This window comes from Pygocentrus nattereri, chromosome 16 (assembly GCF_015220715.1).
Source record: "Pygocentrus nattereri isolate fPygNat1 chromosome 16, fPygNat1.pri, whole genome shotgun sequence".
In the NCBI taxonomy this organism is placed as follows: Eukaryota; Metazoa; Chordata; class Actinopteri; order Characiformes; family Serrasalmidae; genus Pygocentrus; species Pygocentrus nattereri.
The window spans coordinates 37,144,499-37,161,513 of NC_051226.1; the positions used below are offsets into that span (position 1 = coordinate 37,144,499).

General features: G+C 43.6%; 1 protein-coding gene across 1 annotated transcript in view; it reads left to right on the plus strand.

The window, feature by feature from the left end:
• Positions 1 to 16,744, plus strand: part of LOC108439563 (lipoxygenase homology domain-containing protein 1) — a 50,071-nt gene extending 33,327 nt beyond the window's left edge. The window contains exons 26-39 of the mRNA XM_037545790.1: positions 1,703 to 1,865; positions 2,046 to 2,200; positions 4,051 to 4,260; positions 5,225 to 5,345; positions 6,731 to 6,936; positions 8,092 to 8,277; positions 9,854 to 9,981; positions 10,196 to 10,313; positions 11,576 to 11,753; positions 12,106 to 12,291; positions 12,373 to 12,543; positions 13,448 to 13,586; positions 14,216 to 14,371; positions 14,552 to 16,744. Of these exons, the coding sequence (XP_037401687.1) occupies positions 1,703 to 1,865; positions 2,046 to 2,200; positions 4,051 to 4,260; positions 5,225 to 5,345; positions 6,731 to 6,936; positions 8,092 to 8,277; positions 9,854 to 9,981; positions 10,196 to 10,313; positions 11,576 to 11,753; positions 12,106 to 12,291; positions 12,373 to 12,543; positions 13,448 to 13,586; positions 14,216 to 14,371; positions 14,552 to 15,032 (2,598 nt within the window). The 3' untranslated portion in view covers positions 15,033 to 16,744. The remainder of the gene's footprint in view (positions 1 to 1,702; positions 1,866 to 2,045; positions 2,201 to 4,050; positions 4,261 to 5,224; positions 5,346 to 6,730; positions 6,937 to 8,091; positions 8,278 to 9,853; positions 9,982 to 10,195; positions 10,314 to 11,575; positions 11,754 to 12,105; positions 12,292 to 12,372; positions 12,544 to 13,447; positions 13,587 to 14,215; positions 14,372 to 14,551) is intronic.
• Positions 16,745 to 17,015: the final 271 nt, after the last annotated feature.

A 17,015-nucleotide genomic window follows, 5' to 3' on the forward strand; every position in this document is an offset into this window, starting at 1 on the left:
TAGTTCCAACAGCAAGATTAGAATTCCAAAAATCTAAATTTTAAATTCTAAATTACAAGAGTTCACTCAGAACAGTCATAACAGAATCCTATATGTAGACATCCCATAATTCTAAGAGCCAAATCGGAATGCAAAAAGTCAGATCAGAATTCCAAATTTCACCCAGAATTCCAGCAGTTAGCTCAGAATTCCAACAGTTTGCTCGGAATTCCAACAATCAGTCCAGAATTCAAAGTTGAATTTCTGTAACAGTATACTGACTCTGACCATAATTAGGTCATAATCCCAACAGCCAGATCAGAATTCAAAAAGCTGAGCCAGAATTCCAAGAGTTCACCCAGAATTCCAGCAGTTGGGCCAGAATTCCAACAGTTTGCTCACTCTTCCAATAGTTAGTCCAGAATTCCAAGTTGAAGTTCTATAGCAGTGTGCTGGCTCTGAATTCTAATAGACAGAATTACAGTTGGGCCAGAATTCCAAGAGTTCACCCAGAATTCAACGGTTGAGGCAGAATTCTAACAGTCAGCCAATACATTTAAATAATCTGGAGTTTTTGGACAGTGTGCTTTGTTTAGAAATTCAACAGTTCAGTCAGAATTCCAAAAAAAAAGCTAAACATTTCTAGACTTGATTCATATTTCTCACAGGCAGATCAGAATTCCTGAAGTCAAGTTCCAGTGACCCAGACTGCTGGTATAGCAGCAGTCTAGAATTCTCCTGGCTGGCATTTAGGGTGTGTTGTTTATTCCGTTTGGTGGCTGCAATCCACCCATTCTATTGACCCACATGTGCTCTGTGCCCAACTCGTCTCCCTGCCCGATCCGTCTGTCTACCCTGCCTGTCTGTCTGTACATAATTAGTTCCACTGGCTGCTGGTCTGTGACCCGTACTGTCTGTGCTACCGTTATCTCCTGGACAGCAGACAGGCCTGAAGCCGGAAAGCAAGCGCTATGCCAGCGGTGTAACCAACACTAATGCCCCACGCCAGGCAGACCTACTCCCAGTCAATGAGGCTTTTTTAGTGGTCACCTGCTTTACTGATTTTCAAAGAAATGACAAAGCCTCCTAAAAGGCCAGACCTGCCTTGATGAGGAGGAACTTCAGGTGTTATCCTCCTCCTAAACTGAAGTTATTCATCATTGAGAGTTATGAGATGTTGCACATCCATGCATTCGCAACATCACGGCTGCTCGCTCTGAATTGGAGGTCACGTACAGAAACAGATCCAGATTGTGAACTTTCAGAACCGGCTCCATATCAAGTGCGACATGTAGCGTTACAGGAATGGCTTGGCAAAGAAATTAAACGCACTTAATTTTCCATTTACCCCAGATGCAGTCAGTCAGCCAAGACATGTTGGTGCTTCTTAGTTTCAGACTGCAGCTATGAGGTTAACATTGCTAACACTAGAAGTCAATAGTCACCTAAATCTTTCCAGTGGAACACCCCCCTGCTGTCTAAAGTGGCTGCCGGTAGCTTTTAGCTTCATTAGCTACACGTTTTGTTCATTTTTATAGTTCACAATGAGTCGAACTGTGCTGTAAACCATTTTGGCATTTGTCTCCATGACCTTTGGGATGTGGTTTAAGCAGGTTTGAGAGAAGTTTTGGGGACGTATTTACAGAGAAGATTTGGGTGACTATTGACTTATAGTGTGTTAGCGACGTTAGCCTCGTACACACATCTTTGTGTTTGTGTATAGGGTTCAGAGACGGCCATATTTCCATGCGATCGTTGGTTAGCGCGCTCAGAGGATGATGGGGAGACGATTCGAGAGCTGGTTCCCTCTGACATCATCATCGAGAAGCTGTCCAGAGACGGAACCCTCAAAGTCATCGAGACTGAAGTGGACGACGCACTGGAGAGTACGTGGCTGTGCAGTTACTCGTGTGAACAGTCATGTGAGATTCTGTGTGTATTCAGTTCATGTTAGTGGGCATGTTGAATATGCTATATGTAGTGGGAATGTTATGGATGTTAATGTTCTGTAAAGTGTGGTTATAGTATGTATAGAAACTGATACCTCATTGTGTTTGTGTGTTCAGCCCATACATACTCAGTTGCTGTAACTACGGGCGATGTGTACGGGGCAGGCACTGACGCAAATGTCTTCATCACCATATACGGAGACATGGGGGACACAGGGGAGCGCAAGCTCAGCAAGTCTGAGAACAACAGGAACAAGTTCGAGAGAGGAGCGGTGAGACAATCACAGTGTTATTACAAACCAAGGCGTATTATTCAGTAAGGACAGGCACTTCGATGTAAACTGGCTGAGCTATTCTTAGGTTATAATTATGTGTGATGAAACTTTGGGCCTGCTGGTGAGCCCTGGCTTTTTAAGGGGTTAAACAGACATCCAATCCAGTGTTGCACCAAGGTCTTCAACTATATGTTTTGGTGGTGCTGAAAAAACGTAAGTTTATTTTAAGCAGACTTAGGCCCAGTCCCATTTCACCCCCTAGGGCAGGGGTGGCCAACCTTTAAACACCAAGAGCCAGAAGTAAATGCTCATTACTACTCGGAGCCACAGGCTATATTTACACAAACGTTTATAGTTTTTAAACCCATTTTCCTACCTGTCACGTAGATGAGTTTAGTGAGACTTCTGGCATTCTTTATTTTCCTCAATCCATTTCAAATCTGGCTTGTATTCAGTTGTTGCTACTCGGAGCAGTTCTTTCACATGTGTATCAGTAAGAACGGAGCGATGCTCTGATTTCACATGTTTCGGGTGGAAAATACGGATTCACAGACATGGGTTGAGCCGAACATTGACAGGAGCTTCGGTGCAGCTTGTTTTATATTGGGATACTTCTCCACAGGCACGATTTTCCAAAATTCCAGGGTTCCCTCACTCAGAACAGACCTGAGTGTGTCATCTTCAAAAAGTTCAATCATCTCCATTTGAGATGTAGGTTCATCTGTCACCAATGGGGCTTTCAAACAGTCTGAATCAGCAGCAAAAGGCTTAACAAGGACTGTAATTTGTGGCCTTTTCAGCTGTAGGTCATGGAATCTGTCCTCAAAGCTCTGGCGTGCAGTGAGGTGAAGTGGAGCTGAAGATCGGAAGCTTTAAAATCCGATAACGACGTTTGGCATATAAAACAGAGCGGCTTCCCTTTCCGCTCATTAAAAACATACAACTCCTCCCACTCTGGTAAGAAGGTTCTGTGTTCATCTTCATATTTTCGTTTGGCTTCACATTTCCCCGACGCTGCCATGTTTCGGCGGTGGGATAGCTAGGAGCCTGGGTCAGCACATGGTTCTGCTGCAACGTTCTCCTTGCAGGGGGAGGGGCGGGGGTGTAGCGTCACCGTGGCAACAGACTTTGGCTTCTTCCAGCACGGAAAATATTCAAGCAGTGACTCAAATACACAATGTATGCTACAAGTGTGCAAAATATACATATATATGTATGTAATTGTAAATAACAGGGCCGGACACGTGCAGGCAAAGAGCCGCATGCGGCCACCCCTTGGCCACCCCTTCCCTAGGGCTTTTTGTTGAAGGGTAGATGAAGTGTTAGGGCTACATGGCCCTCCATACCGAGATTTTTCAGTGTTATGAGAATAAAAGGAAGAGATGGCTAAACACGAGACCAAATGAAGCCCAGAAATGTGAGTAATACAACCATCATATCATCTTAATGTCCTTTCAATGTACTATGGTCCTTTTCTTTGTAACAAACCTAAAAGATCACTAATAGCATGCTGATTTCTCAGTAGCTACATTTCCTGTTCCACCTTAAACTGTCCACTAGTTCTGATGCGCCAGAATGTAACTGCGGCACCATTTAAGGTGGAACAGGAAAATTAGGAATGAGAAGCTGGTGAATATCTGACTTCAGCTTCATATGACTGAAGAATTAGGGGTAACTCAGTTCCAAGGGGTAGGGGCAAAAACAAGAAATGGGACTGGGCCTTAGAAACCCAGCAGCAATACTTCTGTTTCATCATGACAGTCATTTCTAGTAACTCCTTACGGTTCAGTCCTACCAGTTTACCTTCATGTTAACTGTTGGCTGTGACTGTGATTCTAATCGATCAGGTGGACACGTTCAGCATCGAAGCGGTGGACCTGGGTCAGGTGTTTAAGATCCGCATCCGCCATGACAACAGCATGCTGAGCGCTGACTGGTACCTGGACCAGGTGGAAATCATTGACACCGATACGGACGAAGTGTTTCTCTTCCAGTGCGAGCGCTGGCTCTCCCGCAAGAGAGAAGACAAGCGCATCGACAGAGTCTTCTACGTCAAGGTGAGCGTGTGAAGAGCGTTCTGATTAAAGGCTTCAGTTAAAACGTACCATTCCTCTCCCTGCATTTACATGCAGTGCAGTTCATAACCGGCTGGACAGTGGCGATTCCTGTTCTTTACAGCGCTGTACCCTGAAATGCAGAGCCCATTTATAAAGAAATGCTGTTTGCTGTATGACAGGAGTATTTCATTACAATTCAATAAGGTCCAGTTAGAGATCATTTCCTTAAGCAAAGGTCCAGAACATCGTAAGGTCTAACTTACATCACTGAAGTAGCCTAGTAGGCATATCAACATCTTATGTAGTCAACAACTAAATGTCAAATCAAGTAAAGTATAATTCACTGATATTCCAACAACATTTGTCAGTTTCCTCCTTTTAGAGCACGACATGTAAAATCATCTGGCTCACTTTCTTCTCCAGCTGCTGTTTCTCGTCTCAGTGCCCGTCGTAACAGACAGATCTCATTGGCTGAGTAGCGTCACATGTGATATTTACAATGCATGTGATTGGTCTGTGTGTTTCTGCTACACCGGTACCGTAATGACTAGAAATGGGACGCCGATTAAAATAGGACCATCCAGTCAAAATGAAGTAATTCTCCATAGTTTATTGGTTATCAGTCAAGGTCCACATAGGACAGTGTCTGGGTCTGGACTAGTAACCTGTGCTATATGATCTTTGCATGTTGCTGTAAATACCCTCAAATTAGCCTCTCTTCACAGTCGCCATAAAATCCAATGAATCAACATTTATGAACTGTTATTATGTTCAAATGTTGTTTTTTATTGTGATAGTTGCACAGGATCGGTTGATATGAAGTAAGCTTCATATCTGGGCACAGCCATCTGTGTGGAGAGGTGTAAATTGTTTTCTCACCCCTCCCCTAATGCCCCCCCATTGCTCGCTAGCAGCTCAACATGTGTGTGTGTGTGTGTGTGTGTGTGTGTGTGTGTGTGTGTAGGATTTTGAGGGAGAAAGAGAGACTGCGTTCTGTCCTATAAAGAAGGTGACAAACCTGGACAGCAACATGAACAAGAAGAACAAGAAAAAAGATGCAGAGGAGGAAGACGAAGAGGCTTCAGGTGAGCAAACACACCAATGAAGAAAAGAAGAAACCCACATAAAACTTCCAGTCAGCACTTCTTAGAGCCACTAATGGAACGTGTTCTGTGGAGTGTGCAGAGGATGTGCGGTTCTGATCCGTGTAGCTCTTTGCCATGGCTGCTAATTATCATCTTAGATATACATGCATAGATGCTGCGTTGTCTGTTGTTCTCTGTCTGAGGTGATACGTCTGCACGTCCGCCATGTTGGAGAGGTCACGATCCACTTGTGAACAAATTCACTGAACACTGAAATATGATGATTTCTCAGGATTAAACTGGCCATAACTCCCTTATTACTCACACGACTTTCACCAAATTTGTTTTGTTGTACTCTTCAGACATAGTTTAATCTGGGTGGCATGGAGCTGGTGCTTTTATTTTCTGTTTAGTAACTGTAGTCGTACTGGTTAGCTGTCCAGAGCAGCAAGAACGCATCTACTAGAGTTGAGCGCGAAGTCCGGTAGAAACCCAGTCACACACACAACAGCTAATCCACCTAATCTTCATGCACTTTGCAGTAAAGCAGTAAATAAGGATGAGGCTGAAGTTGACTTCCTATTCACCAGCCCCTTGTTTGAATTTTCCTGTTTCACCTTAAATGGTGCAGCAGTTACATTTTGGTGCCTGCTGATGCACCGTTTAATGTGGAACAGGAAACTTTGAACAAGAAGCGGACGAATAGGAAGCCTTTAGTAGGAATAGGAATGACTTCAATAGGAATGACTTCAGCTTTGTGTAATAAGGTGCTGCTGTGAATTTCTATATGAATATCCAGTGAGCGGTCAGTTGTATGGACGAAAATGCCTTGTTGATGTGAGAGGTCAGAGGAGAACGGGCAGACTGGTTCCAGATGATAGAAAGGCAGCAGGAACTCAAATAACCAACCAGAATCTCTGAGGAACGTTTCCAACACCTTGTTGAAAGTCTGCCATGAACAATTAAGGCGGTTCTGAAGGAAAAAGGGGGTCCAACCTTTTACTAGCAAGGTGTATCTAATAAAGTGGCCGGTGAGTGTATCTATGGTTTCCCCCTCTATCTATCCTGTCAGTGAGCTCCCGCACCACCATTCACACATCTGAATGGGCGGAATGTGTTTATTTATCCTTTCAGACATGGAATAGTCATGGAAAGTTTGACACGTCATCATTCATAAACACCATCATCATTTTCGCATACCGTGGTATATCATATTACTGTCGTGCTGCCCAACCCTATAGTGTAACATGCTGTATTGCGCTGTATCACAGTGCATTTTTGTTGTATGGCATATAAAATATGTATCAAATCAAATGACGCTTTATGTGAATCATCACACCTCATATCCCGTACAACTGTGTGATTGTGTATGTCTGTGTGTGTAGTTATTCCATATCACCTGTCGCTGGTGACGGGCTCAGATCGGGACGCAGGGACCTGCAGTCGTGCTTATGTCATCATTAAGGGATCCAAACAGAATGAGACAGAGCGTCTGTGGCTGGACCTGGAAGGGAAGAGCGGCTTCCTGCCTGGAGTGCTGGATTACTTCACCTGCTATGGGAGAGATGTTGGGGAGATCAAAAACGTGGAGGTGAAGACACACACATATATACTTAAATATATACTAATGTACATCTACACTACAGGCCAAAGCTATAGAAGTAGGCTTAGGGTTGCTCAGATACCATATTGATATCAATACCAATACCAGCACAGTAATGGTACAGGCAATAGGGTATCATGAATGAAGTACCATGATGTAATGAAGTGTGCATGGGTGCCAGTTAATGAATCCCCAGTAGTGTGGGATGACTAGCAGTATTAAAAATGCTCATGAAAAAATTTGCAACAGCTAAATAACCTTATGGTAGCTCTTTACCTGAATGAGTAAGTCAGAGATGTTATCCCCATCTGAAGTCAGTTACAGTCTGAGTTAATGTTAGTCCATGTTGTTATTGAGAGAGTAAACATTAGAGAGCTTTATGGAAGGAACGGCCAGTCTCTTGGGGTATTGGGGTATAGCCTTTAGCCTATGTGGGCTATATACACATGTAAACCACAAGTAAATGACATTCCTTCAACCTTACTATGTTTTATTTGTGACACAGAATGCTTCTGTTTCCATAGTAAAATATTTGAAGTGGACAAGTGTAAAAAGTGATTTCAGAGCCACTCGGTTCTCCCTGATGGAAACTGTTTACCTTCAGTGTTTTGTGCTTCTGATCATTTTAATAGACGTCAGCGTCACTAATTAATGACGTTCTATTAAAAGACTGGTTTACCAAGAGAGACGCTGGAGGACTTTCACCTGAAATGAGTTCATGAAGCCAGTCAGGTTATAAAAATGATAACAGGACATCAGAGCCAGAATTCCTCTTTTAGTACTTTTACTTTATACTTAAGTACATTTGAAGGCAAATACTTTTGAACCTTTATTCAAGTTGAGGTCTAAAGGGAGGAACTTCTACTTTTACTGGAGTGATATTTTACCTTGGGTGTCTCGACTTTAACTCAAGTACATGATGTGTGTACTTCGTCCACCACTGGACTGAATAAGGCCAGAGTAATATGTTCTTAATATATGTATTACTGTTCATTGTTCAAGTCTTTGAAAAAAAAAAAGTTAAGTTTATTTTAAAACAGTGTTACAAACTTTTGGCCTGTAGTATAAATACTTCAACAGATGCGCCCAAACATACACACTCAAGAAAGCAGGAAAGGTGATTTTGGTGTATGGTGTGTGTAGCTGGGTCATGATGGCGCTACCCCTGAAAGCTGCTGGTTGGTGGAAGAAATCTCGGTTGCCGTGCCAACCAAAGGCATGATGTACATGTTCCCATGCAAGTGCTGGCTGGCCAAAGACAGGGGCGACGGACTCACCGCCCGAATTTTCAACGTGTTGGATGCAGAGATTGTTAGCATATCACGCAAGGTACGTACATACACACACTGACACAGTCCAATCAGCTGTGCTCCCAAGACTAGAACATAGCCCAGGAAGGCTGCTTATCTTGGCTGTTACTACACTGGAACCTGTCCTGTTTTGTAGGATCCCTCAAAAGTGTCTGAAAACAGCAGATTTCTAAAAAAATCTAAGAGCTTAACTAGTGAACCCGTGTTAGGACACATTTCCAGGCTTCTCTTAATTAGTGGCACCTCTCTTTGGCCTTTTATAGGCATTTAAGCCAAACTGCAGCTAAAATGATCCCAGTTCTTTCCTATTACAAGGAAAGACGATTCCAAAAAAATCACCACATTGAAGCAACAGCAACAAAAATGCACTAATATGGTCCTCACTGATCATACTGTGCTCTAGACTTTTAATCAGGCCTGAAATGTTGGTACAAACCTGAACACAACCTGACAGCTTTCTGTCTGAGCCTGACCAGAATCAAACCACAGCTCTAAATTTTGATCCTGAACTTGACCCAAGAGCAACCCCGACCCACGTCATCAGGTTTTGACTCTATAACTGACCCAAGCCCAAACACATTCTGTCTGAAATTGACCCAGACTGGTTCATCATCACCTAAATAGCAGAATATGAAATCAAATTTATTAGTGTTGCACTTTTTACACCGGATGTTGTCACAAAGCAGCTTCACAGAATTCCAGAAAAGACTGGAATTTTGATTTGAGGCAAAAATGAAACAGCATTTCCGAGCAGAAATGATGCCGACTCCTGATACTTCTTCACCACAGCACCACAATAAAACATGTCGAACGCATAACAAAAATAAATAAAGGAAATATAAATCTTCTTTTGGCTCCACTAAACTGGACTCTCCTCAATCGATTCACTTTTCCCATCCATTCTCTGACGAATGTGGGGCTTGTGGATGTCGTTTCTGTCAGCAACACAGATTTAAAGCAGTAAATTTAGTAAAAATCCGCAAAAAGTTGTTTTAAGTAAGTGAATGTAGGGAAGAAGGATAAAATGAAGAGAAAAAACAAGCGGGGAAGGCGGGCTGCGGAAACCTGAGCGTGAAATATGAACCCGACCTGAGCCCAACACACATTACGGAGTTGAAGTCCAGCAGGTGTGAGCAGGTGGGGCTCCGTCAGATTTAGACAAATGCAATCACACATATTGTTGATTTTCTAACTGGAAATGAGTTCAGACATCCTCTGCAGACACAAGTCTGCACATTTTAATGCACAATGTCTGTTTATTTGCTGGGAAAACAACATAAATGTGGCCAGAGCAAAAATTATGGCACATTTTATGTTTTTATGAAACATTACATATTTAGGTCCCCTGTAGAGAAAACGTTAAATTATTTTCACTTAGAAAATCAACAAAACATGTCATTTGACTGGAGGTGTTCAAACTTTACTTTCAACTGTACTTCAAGCTGCCCTGAATGTGCATGTGGTGCTGTATACAGCAATCCTGATACCTCTGCTCCTCTGCGAAGCCTTACTTCATTAATCATGATAAATGTGGGGCACATGCCATAAACCCCAGGTGAACTGTGGCCTCACATGTTCCTCCTCTCACCCACTAGGTGATTTACGAGGTAACCGTGGTAACAGGGGATGTCCAGCATGCCGGGACAGACTCTCAGATCTACGTCACAGTGTTTGGAACCTACGGCACATCGGAGGAGATCCTACTGCCTAAACTAGAGGACAGGTACACACTCGCATGCATCACCTAGGCATGCGCTGGCTCTCAGTATCGGGCCCATATCTGCACGGAATGCTGAATGTGATCTGGGAGGGAGTGAAGAAATGAATACTGTAACAAATCCTGGAACGGAGCTCGCTCCCACAGTGCGATGTGATGTTGTTTGTAATACTAAGAGGAGAAAATAGGCTTATGTCCATGTGCACGTGTGTGTGTTTAGGTTCGAGCGAGGACAGAGCGATACGTTTAATCTGGAGTTAGAGGACATCGCTCCACTCAGGAAAATGAGAGTCCGCATCGACGGCACTGGAAGTAGGCCTGACTGGTTCCTGGATAAGGTGTGTGTGAGGCACAGTACATATAGGCTTATCTTCCTTGAACACTTAGCAGTCAAATCTAGCAAAGTCCTTAATTTAAGACATAAATAGATAGATATCATTTAAAGTTGAAAGATTTAGGTTGATCTAATTTTTAAATAAAATTAAAAAAATATTCAGAAAATGCTGTCCCAAGTTTGCCTCACTATCAAGAGAGTTTTAGGATGTGGGTGGATCCTTATTTTAGCCACGCCCCTGCATTTTAGAGCAGGAAGTGAGGCTGCATCCCTGTCCCTCATGGCCACATGATGAGCAGTTAGATCCTATTGTTTTGAAGTAAATGTGTCCCAAAGTCTGAAAATCAGTGTGTGATATTAGGAATTTTGTGCATAATTGCTCAAAGCTGTGTTTGTTAGTCTGTTAGTATGTCCTGCCTAGTGCTTTTGAGTTTTGCTCAAACGGAGCTAAAAGTGTCAATTGAAACAGTCACTAGCGAAACATTTGGTAAAGTTTCAGCAAAAGACAAAATGCAATGTTCATTATTTTTGATAAAATAATCATAATTAAGGTATAAGGATTAGCTTTAGATTTTGATCTAAAATCCAAGTCAGTTAAAAGTCCCAAATTTGTTTTCAGCTCTGAAAAAAACTTTGAACCAATTTGGTAGAATGATCCGTTTTTTGATTTTTCTTTGACAAACAGCTGTCACTTTTCATCACATTCGAGTCATCATAAAAGATTTCCTCTTCTGCTTACAAACAAAGAGGGCGACACAATTTCTGGTTTGGGTCCATTTTTCACAACATTTGATTGTTGCCCAGATTTGCTTTTAAATGAGCGAGTTTTATGTAGGACATGCCAAATGCCTGATTTTTATGTAGTACAAGCAACAATGCATCTCTTTTAGGGTGGGTTTGGATGGAATTCAGCTTTCAGACTTAACAGAACCAGCATGGTTGAGTAAACCAAAAGTAAACTAGACTTTTTCATTTTCCGGTTTCCAGTCCTGTGATTTTATTTGTTTATTTGAGAGGAGGATACAAATAAACACTGTTACATAGAATGCAGAAAATGTCATGTATATAGGCCATCCATCCGCATCCATCCTGCTCTAACACATCTTGAACTTGATCATCAGTTAATGATGTGATTCAGGCAAATTAACACAGAACTGTGCAGTGCAAGTGGTCTTCCGCACTGGAGCTGGACACAGCGCTCTAGAAGCGTCCTGTCTTCGTCATGGATCCAGTGTACATCACGTGCATTTATGTGTATGTTTGTAGATTATTCTGCATAACCTGGAAACGGATGATGAGGCCATGTTCACGTATGAGGAGTGGCTGTCCCGGACTTACGGATCCAAGCACACGCTGGTGTGTGAGATGCCTGCAGTTATTGATGAAGAAGAAATGGTGGAACTCACCATTTACACCATCTCAGTCAAAACCAGCGATGCGTCAGGTACACAACTCAATCGGCACTGTCGGAACAAAACCTCGTGTCTCCAAAGTGGTAACAAAAATGGTTGGTTGATTGTAAACAGCAGCTGGTAAAAAGGAAAATGTCAAAATAGAGATACTGTATATCATCTGACAGCGACAGTATGCTGCACTGAGCTGTCAACATGAATGCGTTATCAACTAATTAAAAGGCTAAATTATTAACGCTATGCAATTATTTTTTACAGTGTTAACACGTTTCCCTAAGTTGACCCTTTGAACCATCCATAGTAGTGCAGGCTGAAGCCCTGCTGCAACTGTACGCTACTATAGAATCAGTGACAGTAGCTCTCATTCACATGTTTATGTTGTAGGGGCGGGAACAGACGCTAACGTGTGGATGATTATTTTCGGGGAGAACGGAGACACTGGAACTCTTGCTCTGAAAGAGAGCAGCAACACCAACAAGTTTGAGCGCAAGCAGACTGACACGTTCCGCTTCACAGATATTCTCAGCCTCGGAGAGCTCTCCAAAATACGGGTGTGGCACGACAACACGGGTGAGCCAATCAGATCCCTCCAAATAAGAAAGAACAGCTGATGCGAAAGGGAGACAATGCGTCACACTGTGTTCTGTTCAGGTCCGGCTCCTGGATGGCATCTGGAGTATGTGGATGTGCATGATGACATCATAGGGAAGAAGTTCAGGTTCCAGTGTGACCGCTGGCTGGCCAAGAACGAGGACGATGGCCAGATCATGAGGGAGGTTGCCTGTGCCAACAATGACGTGCTGGACTTTGACGAGAAAACCAGTGAGGAAACCACTTGCATACACAAACATACACTGTCCAAAGGTTTGAAGACACCTCCTCCTCCAGCGTTTCTTCTGAAATGAAGGGTATTAATGGGGAGTTTTGCTGCAGTAACAGCCTCTACTATTCTAGGAAGGGTTTACACTAGGCTTTAGAACATTGCTGTAAGGATTTGATTGAGCATTAGTGAGGTCAGGTACTGATGTTGGATGGTCAGTTCTGGATCACTTCAGCTCATCCCAAAGGTATCAGATAAAGCTTCATCACTCCAGAGAGCACAATTCCACAGCCCGATGCTGGGGGGATTTATGTCCTTCTAGCCCATGCTTGGCACCATGCTTAGCATGCTGACCTTAGGCTTATGTGTGGTTTTTCCAGAGCACCCCATTCAATTGATAAAGTCCATCCATCCATCCATCCATCCATTATCTAAGCCGCTTCTCCGTCAGGGTCGCGGGGGGGTGCTGGAGCCTATCCCAGCAGTCTTCGGGCGGAAGGCAGGATACACCCTGGACAGGTCGCCAGTCCATCGCAGGGCAGACAGACAGACACAGACAGTCACTCACACACTCACACCTAGGGGCAATTTAGCATGTCCAATTGGCCTGACTGCATGTCTTTGGACTGTGGGAGGAAACCGGAGAACCCGGAGGAAACCCACGCAGACACGGGGAGAACATGCAAACTCCACACAGAGAGGACCGCCCGGCCGGGGAATCGAACCCAGGCCCTCCTTACTGTGAGGCGACAGCGCTACCCACTATGCCACCGTGCCGCCCCAATTGATAAAGTGAAGCCAGCAAATCAGCAGAAGCCTCTAGAAACAGTAGAGACTCAATGATAATGATAAACCTCAACCTTGATATTGGTCATGCTTCTAAGTCAACACTTTCTTTTTTGTCAGAGTACGAGGTCATCGCGACGACTGCGGACACTGACGATGCTGAGACCAAAGAGAACGCCTGGATCATTCTGGAGGGAAAGAAAGGAAGGTCCAAAGAGTTGGTGATGGAGAACTCCACCAAGAAGAAACGATTCTTACGGTAAACAGCGCCCTGGAATTTTTCACATATGAAATTCCTGAATTGCCTCATGCTTCATTAACGTTACAGTATGTTGCTTTAGACCTGGGGTTGTCAGTAACTTGGAGGCCACGTTCAGTCCACAGTTCCATTCTGTTCTAGCTCCAAACACATAGGCCTATTTGACCAAGATAATCAAGGGCAACAGTGCTTCTCAAAAGATTAATGGACACTTATTAGTCCCACAACAGGAAAATTTCACCTCCGCATTTAATCCATCAGTGCAGTGAAACACCCACATACACTAGGGGGCAGTGAGAGCACTTGCCCAGAGCAGTGAGTGGCCCTATCCACGGCACCCAGGGAGCAGTTGGGTGCTTTGCTCAAGGTCACTTCAGTCATGTACTGTCGGCTCAGGGGATCGATCCGACAACGTTCCAGTCACAGGGCTGGTTCCCTAACCCCCAGCCCACGACTGCCCCCAGTACAAAAAAAGTCCTCAGGGTTCCCAAATGATCCACATTTTTCCTCTGTCCATGTGCATTGGAAGATGGAGCAAACCATGTCATGACCATGTCTTGCATTCAATGAAATTATTTCAATTTTAAAATACATCTGCCATGATATTAGAATTATCCGTTTGTTTGTAGTGGTGCCACAGACAGGTTTGAGTTTTCCTCTAAGAACCTGGGAGACATCGCCAGCATCTGCCTGGGCCACAGCCCCAAAGATGGCAAGAAGAACAAGACAGAAGCCTCCTGGAGAGTGGAAGAGGTTGTCGTCACAGAGAGGGAGCTCGGCAACAAGTGAGTGACCTCTGACTCCAACAGTTTTGGGGCGGTCTTACCAAAGTTTAAGAGGAGCCTGACCACTTCATATTAATCCTGTTATATGAAATACATGACTGGGAAGCACTAGAAAACAATAGACCATGACGCCAATGCGTAATCTAAGCAATTCATGTATTTTCATTCTCTTTCCCTCAGATACATCTTCCAGTGCAACTCCCTCATCCCTCTGTCCTACAAACGAGACGACTTCCAGACCTTCGAATGCACCAAGTTCATTGAGAGTTTCGACAGTAAGGCTCGTAGCCTGGTGCCTGTCAAGTATGAAGTCATCGTCATCACAGGTGAAGAGAAGGGCGCAGGGACAGACGCCAACGTCTTCATCACTATCTTCGGCTCCAATGGCGACTCAGGCCACCGACAGCTTCGTCAGAAGTTCCGTAACCTGTTTGAGCGCGGCCGGACGGATCGCTTCATTCTAGAGCTGCTGGACTTGGGGGACCTCCTCCGGATCTGTGTGGAGCACGACAACTCCGGAATCAGCCCCGGTTGGCTGCTGAGCCGCATCGAGGTGACCAACACGGCCAATGGAGTGACCACCATCTTTCGGTGTGGGAAGTGGCTGGATATGAACAGAGCAGACGGGAGGACAAGGAGGGTCATTTACCCCAAATACTGAAAAACAAACTCAGACCAAGCAACAACAAAAACAATTTCCTTATTATTAGGGTTCTCTACACTCTCAAAACATGGGTGTTAAAAACAGCACATAGAGCCAGATTTACTGAGCAGAAGCGCCGATTTATCAGTGTGCACACGAGGGCGCCACTGAGCGGCAGGTTTTATGCCCGATTTCATGACTGCATGTGGCCTATTAAATGTATAGTGATAATTAATATATGTAAAATTAAAAAAACAAAAAAAAACAAATGTTACATCTGATACAAAGCTGGCATCTCACAGATGATACTGCCAGTAAAAACTCTTTGTCCACCAAGGAAAGGCCTAGATTTTGTTTTAAACTAGTCCTTGGACATGCCAGGTTTAAGCATATATCCACCTTATCTTATGTGACCACTGCACTTCAAGATTAAACTCATAATTACAGGTAAATTATACACTAATGAAAACATAATTTTGTATAATTTATTCCATTTCTGCTTATATATCCCCTAAATCTTACACTCTGCTTCATTAAGGCTGGAACATTCGATTGAGGAATGTTTTATTTGCTATTGTAGAATATGCTGTAAAAATGGTTTGTCAGTTCAAAATGACATACTGTGAATACATGTAAATTTTTTATAGTGCAGCTAGTTGAAATTTTCAACTTTTTTTGGGTCACTACTGCCAAGCGGAGCTGAAAATACGGTAACAGAAACAGAACAAGAACAAAAGCAGAAACCACTCCAGAACGATTTCCTCAAAGGACATGAATGTGGCCTCAGAATCTGACCAAACCAGAAGACATTATTGTTTGGCGATCCTCCTCTATTCAAATTCTCTGGTTTTACATTAGAGAAGCTCCAGGCTTGGCAAAGCCTCAGCTTGGTCAGTAGCAAAGTCCTAATACGAAAGCCTGTCCACATGGCGGGCAACTCAGTCATTCTCCTGGGTAGTTGTTTCCAGTCATATAAGACCAGGTTCTTACCTCTTTAATGTGGAGAGACCTATAAGCCCCAAACTGAAAACCAAAGTAAAGTCATGGGATGCAGAAATACGGTGGATGCGTCTTGCTGTGACCTTATAGTCAGATCACTTGAGACGGATGTCAATACTGAGTGTGAACAGGGGCCGAGTGTGCGCTGTTAATTAACACATCATTTTTGAGAGTGACCCTGCAGTCCTGACAGGCCACAGCACCGCACGCTTCAGTGTCATCCCTGCCAGATCTGCTTCAGTTCAACATGTGCTGTGGCCTAATTGCCTGGAGTTTGTGAATCTAAGAGTAGAAACACTAAAGAACTTATTAAGGTTAAGACTTCTTAACCGAGGCAGCCGCTTTGACTGGAGTACCCTCAGGGACTGACTGTGTGCCTCTTAACCTGTATGAACAGTATGAGCTCTGCATGTGTGTGAAACGGGCTGACAATGTCTGAAAGCTTGTGAGATAATGTGCCTTCAAGGACTGTGTATGAAGGAGAGAACACTCTTTTATAAATATTGTCTTTTTTAAACATCATCCATGTTTCTACCTCAATGGGAGGAGAGCAGCTGTCCTCCAACCTCCACACAGAAGACAGTACTCATCCAAGCTACTGCAACCAACCTTTCATTACATGTTTGATTAAACTGCTACATGTTGCCTCAAGTCAGAAAGGTCATGAAGTCAGTCGGTCAAGATATTTTTGGTGTATGAACTTTGCTTCTTTAGTTTTGCACTGGAGCTACAAGGCGAATGTGGCTAACACATAATGGAAGCTTGTATCTTAGTAGTTAGCTCCTTCATTCCAGCTTCCATTCTTTTCAGGAGACTCACTTTCAGCTCCTCAGGGAATCTGAGAGCAGACACACCTCCAAAGTTCAGTCTTAGAAGCTGGTTAGATTTTCTGAAGTAATCAATCCCATTCAGTGGTGCTGAGGTCTGGACACCTCTGGATGTTTTCAGATCTGAAGCAGCTTGATGTTCTCCTCTCTCTCAGAGATCAAAGCTTTAAGTTCT